The 5,802-nt window shown below is 35.7% G+C and overlaps 1 protein-coding gene across 2 annotated transcripts in view; it reads right to left on the bottom strand.

Annotated features, from left to right (window-relative positions):
• Positions 1-5,802, bottom strand: part of LOC106472855 — a 24,446-nt gene that overhangs the window by 1,065 nt on the left and 17,579 nt on the right. For both annotated transcript variants that reach the window (XM_013933522.2, XM_022401404.1), the window contains exons 2-3: positions 3,130-5,474; positions 23-1,078 (exon numbers count right to left, since the gene is read on the bottom strand). In XM_013933522.2, coding sequence (XP_013788976.2) covers positions 884-1,078; positions 3,130-5,439 — 2,505 coding nt within the window. In that variant the 5' untranslated portion in view covers positions 5,440-5,474 and the 3' untranslated portion in view covers positions 23-883. The remainder of the gene's footprint in view (positions 1-22; positions 1,079-3,129; positions 5,475-5,802) is intronic.

The following is a 5,802-nucleotide window of genomic DNA, read 5'->3' as shown; positions in this document are numbered from 1 at the left end:
GTGAACGTTGATGACGAACAACCGTACAGTAATACTAACGCCTATTAGTTGGAAACAAGACCAGTTTTTCTATATTAGTTAATTATTAAGCCTATTAGTTAGAAACAAGAACAGAGTTTTTCTATATTAGTTAATTATTAAGCCTATTAGTTAGAAACAAGAACAAAGTTTTTCTATATTAGTTAGTTATTAAGCCTATTAGTTAGAAACAAGAACAGAGTTTTTCTATATTAGTTAGTTATTAAGCCTATTAGTTAGAAACAAAAACAGTTTTTCGATATTAGTTATTAAGCCTATTAGTCAAAAGCTCACGCAAGCCTATGCCCTCTCCTTACCCCCAATATCCAGGTTCAAATAATGTCATGTACTTTATAAAGTTGATGACTGAAGGTATTAATTTGGCCATTGATCAATAGGTTCCAACGTCTGAAACCATTTTTAGCTCCTTCGTAGCTGCCAAGTGACCATATGTTGAACTATTTTTAAATTTATCTTCCTAAGCGGCCTAGTTCCCTAATACTTGACTCTGTGTAACTTAAACACTTTAAATACGTATTAATTAATATAGTATATAATGTAATTCTAAATCGTTCTTGATTTTTCACTTGCGCTAAGTTTTCCAACTCTAACAACGAGTTTAAATCACAAAAAATTAATTCGCCAAAAAAAGAAGTTGGTCAGGAACACTTAGGATTAGGAATAAGTTATTGTATTGTAATTAGGGTTAGTTTCTTTAATCAATTAAACAATAATTTAGAATTAGATAAAACAGGAAAAAATGCATTTCAAGTAACTTTAAATAGTAATAATTCTGTCTTAAAGTTGTGTGTATATATATATATATATATATATACATACATACATGCATGCATATATAAACTCTTTATACAATATGTGTATGTTTGCGTCTCAACGAAGCTAGTATAACAGCCACAGCGATCCCTACTACTAAGATGATACTGATAGCCATAACACCCATAAACAACGCCCTCTTCCGTCGTTTTCGTAAATATTGGTTCCGTAGAAAAGTCTGCCAGGTGTCCACATCACATGGGTAGTTTCTCAGAAAGTCTTCCGGCTGGAAAAGAAGAAAAGCCAGTTAATAAAACAGTCTTTGCTCTGTTGTTATATTATAAATTCCATTTTTTAGCTCTCTTATCAAAACTTGTATATAAAATAACTTTTATGTACTCTGAATTTAGTAATTGAACTAAAAATCATATCTTACAAATTAATTTCGAAAATTTCTGTTTGTTTCTAGAGCAAAGCCAAATTAGGCTATTTACTGGTCCACCGTGGAAATCGAACCTCGGATTTTAGCGTTGTAATTCCGTAACATACCGTTGTCTCACCGGCGGACGTTTCTCTGAGTCTTTAAACTTTAAAAAGAAATGAGTGACTTTATTATCATTCTAAGCTAGCCATTTCTTGCACAGGGGTCCAAATTACTAGAAAGAGGCACTTAAAAACACAATGATATTACTTTGAAGAACATGTATATAAAAAATTCAATTTTCATAGCATTTTAATTTTTATCTAAACGTTCGACTTTCAAACCAAAAATTACACAATCTAAATTAAAGCTTCTTGATATATCACGTTGTCTGTTGTTCCTTCTTCTGAAAATATAAACAGGTTCTGATGAGATCCAGAATATCCTACATAGAACTGACCATGTGAAAAGCAGGGCTGCTTTAGGAACAATCCAGCTACTTTTAAACTTTGGCCTTGTGCCTTATTAATTGACATTGTAACTGGGAATTGGAGCCTTCTAAATTCAAAGTGTAATTATTGTAATTAAGACATCTTTACCCGTGGCATGACCAGTTGTAATTGTTGATTCAATAACACGTGGCAGTAACGTCTTAACAACTAAACTTGTACCAGGACATAATTTTGGAGGATTAAGAGTTTTCAGTAACATTATCGGTGAACCAACCTTTAATTTCAGAATGTGACCTGCCATACCTGGAATTCAGTTCGGTAATTTAAAGCATCAACTGGAACACTGACAATTAAACAGGAGATGAATTTCAGTCCAGGAACCTTTTACAGTAATTAATCATTCATGTCATGAACAGTATCATTTCGAGGTGCAAGAATTTTTTTTTTTTTTTTTTTACACAACCACTAATAATGTTGACAAATATTATGGAACATTTTTTTTCCTTTAGTTCTTCTGCACCCTCAAATAAGTTATCACATTTGTCTGGAATAGTAATGAAGTTGATTGACTGATTGGAAACTTTCCATCACTGACTTAAGAAGAAGTTTCTGAATTCAACCGTTTGATCTTATATTACCGAAGTTTTTAAAAAAGGAGAAAATAAACCACAAATTAACATGTACATTACGCGTTCAACATAAACAACATTGTTGGCCTAAGAACAACATCGTGATAGTTTTGTTGAGTATTACCAAAAGGGGTGTGACAGAAACTGAATTAAAAGCGAAAAATTAATTTTTGTGGGAAACCTGGTGGAAATTTTGCCCCTTTATGTTACTTCTGGGGACCGTAGGAGTCACGATGCCAAGTTTGGTGGTGATTGGGCAAATAGTGTGGAGGAGTTAGCGGACAGACGTACAATTTCGCTTTTAGAGAATTGAGTTTAAATAATTTCAAATTAACATGAAATAGATAATTACGACAAAAGCTTCAATATTGAAAACGTTCATCAATAGGATATCACAATGACGAGAAAAAGGCTCATTTCTTAACCCTACTAAATTGTATACAATTAATAAAATTGCCTGGTGGTTAGGGTCGCAATCTGTCGTGGTTGTCTTAACTAGCTGCCTTCCCTCTGTCTTACACTGCTAAATTAGGAACGGCTAGCGCAAATAGCCCTCCAGTAGCTTTGCGCGAAATTCAAAAAACAAACAATTAAATGACATAGTATAATTTTACTTAACAATTTATGATACTTGTATCAGTCTTTGTTTGTTTTTAAATTAAAATACCGTACAAGGGCTATAAATACTCAGATAAAATAGAGAGTTAAAAGTTCTTTACTGACGTTTCCAGTTCCGTTAATTTGTGTTTCAATATAGTTTCTTTTTTTAAATTTGAATACAGAAGAATGCATACTATAACTTAATTTCCTTAATCGCAATGCTAAACGAGTTTACCTGTGCTTGATGGATCTGGAGATCGGGTTGGAATCTTCCGTAACCCATGAATTCTAAAGAGGTCAACATACTTCCATTTTCGTCAGCAGACACAGAATCCGGTTGAAGTCTAGAAGGATTTAGGAGAACAGGCTCGGTGTCTATTCTTGAGCCAGAAGCACTATTTTTATCTTGTTCTGGATCATCATTATGCTGGCCTTCTGTTTTCTGCAAATCCTCAGCAAACGTTACACGGCGTTGATGGAAATAACGGTCACTGTGTTGTTGACACGTGCACTGAAGAAGTGAATCGTTCCAATGACTCCTACCTCTGATCGAACCTCGAGAACTACCATCAATCCTGTCTTTATGTACGCCTGGTTCTTGTCCTACTTTATTATTCCAGCGATTATTGTGATGGTTTTCATACAAGGTCCTGTCTTGGTCAGTATGATCACCCACTTTTTCCACGTGTAGAAAAGATTCAACTGATGACCCTTCAGGGGAATGTCTTGAATGTTTCTTCATGTGATCCATCGAACTGGTCAACCTGGATCCATCTGGTGGAACTCTAAAATTTCGTTGTCTGCGAGCGTTTGATGCCATAGATTTATTTCTACACATTATACAGAAGTATTCAGAAAACCGTTTCTGACAATTTTGACATTGTTCCGAACCTTCTGGTCGTTGCCGAACTCCAGATTTTTGAAGATACTTATAGTACTCCTCGTATTTTTTGGTTTCTTGCTCCTTCTTTTGAGCTTCACATCTTTTACATAGGTCTGAAGTAGTTTTGGGGCGAATTTGCCTAGAGTTCTCTTCTTCCCTCGATTCTTGAAACAGACCTTGGTTTATTGTTCGGCCATCGACATAACTAAATCCAGAAGAAGAAATTCCAGAATTGGCACTGTCCGAAAATCTGATGTCTCTTTTCTTGACTTCAGAAATCAAGGTTTGAACTGCCGGTTCATTTTGTGTAACTTGATCACAAAACGGACAGCCTGATAAACAGTCACTGGAACTACTATTGTTTGACGTTGATTTAGGAACTGAAGTTGCTTTCTCTGAAGTCAAGCCATTATTGTTTCTCTCTTGTGTTTGGCCAATTGTTTCATCTTCGTTATTAATACCATGTTTTGTAAATTCATTTGCATCTTCCATAAGCTCTGGATTGTCTGTATGCAACGCTTTTGGTTCACGATAAGAACTTTTTGTTAATTGTATACATGAGCTACGTTGCTGGACTTCAGAATTACTCATTATTAGTCCAGTCTGTACTTCTTTGTCAGTGATACTTTTTAATGCCGCCCCAGAACTTACTGTTTGATTAGTGAGTTGCTCGGTAGTTTTAGAAAAAGCTTGCAGACTTTCATCTGAGCTTTTATGTTTTGACTTAGGAACAGTTTCTGTTTCTAGGTTTTTATTCCGATCCTGTCTTTTTTTCTGTAATTTTTTATCAGCACCTTTGGTATTTATGGCATTTTCTGGTTCTTTCGTCTCAGATTGTGGTGTTGGAGTCGCGATTTTGTTGTTAACGGTTTGCGGCTCACTTGACTTCGCTTGTTGCTGTCCTTCTCTTACTCTGTCTAAGAAAGAATAGAGAAAACTCTCAACATTTTCACTCTTCGTGGAAAGAGATTGAGTGTGCTTTTGTCCAGTTAAGTTGATGGATTCCGCTACGGGCGTTTCGCGTGTATCTCGATGACGTGAATGTATCAATTCACTAGCAGTGTCTGTCGCTGCTATTTTCATATTCTCTTCACTTTGTGAGATAGAAGTAGCTGTCTGTACACCACTGTCTTCAGTTTCGGACGAAACGGGCCCTTGAGACCCAGAAGAGCTTCCATTTCTTTCGCTTTTAGAACATAAGCGCTTGTAAGCGTTCTTAATTTGGCTACTAAACGAATTGTTTGTGACATTTTTATTCAACGGCGACTTTGTGGAGACATCGACTCCATCCACGTCAGGAGCCATCTCCTGAGTGAAAGGTAGGGAGATTTTCCGATGGAGAAAAGAAGGGGCGTTATGAATCTCGGCAAAAGTCCTTGTAATTTGGTAGGATAACCTAGGAGAATTGGAGCCACAAGTGAGGCACTCCCATCCATTTACGTCATCCAAATTTGAGATTAAATTAGAATCTCCGGACTGATAGCTATTCACATCATCACATCCAGAGTCCTTATAAAGGGGGTTCACGCGGCTGACGGTGTAGATTTCTTGGCAAGGCGAAAACCCTGAAGACAAGTCTTTACAGTATAAGGGGTCGTCAGTTACAATGTACGGCGCCCTCTGGCGATGTGTTTGCCAATAATTCAACAGGTGCTTCAGCATTTCGAGGTCGAAACAAACGACCTTTGATCGGATTTCTGAAATGTATAATACAATATGTATATATACGATGTTTTACGTTACACATAAAATATTCTATGATGAAAAAACTTGTAAAATGTTCAATATTATACGTATCCACTCAGGGTTGTTGATGTTTTACGTTACACATAAAATATTCTATGATGAAAAAACTGTAAAATGTTCAATATTATACGTAGCCACTCAGGGTTGTTGATGTTTTACGTTACACATAAAATATTCTATGATGAAAAAACTGTAAAATGTTCAATATTATACGTATCCACTCAGGGTTGTTGATGTTTTACGTTACACATAAAATATTCTATGATGAAAAAACTGTAA

The sequence above is a fragment of the Limulus polyphemus genome, unplaced genomic scaffold (assembly GCF_000517525.1).
Source record: "Limulus polyphemus unplaced genomic scaffold, Limulus_polyphemus-2.1.2 Scaffold5668, whole genome shotgun sequence".
Lineage (NCBI taxonomy): Eukaryota > Metazoa > Arthropoda > Merostomata > Xiphosura > Limulidae > Limulus > Limulus polyphemus.
Note: the sequence above shows the minus strand (reverse complement) of the source record. Positions and strands in the feature narration are given on the sequence as shown.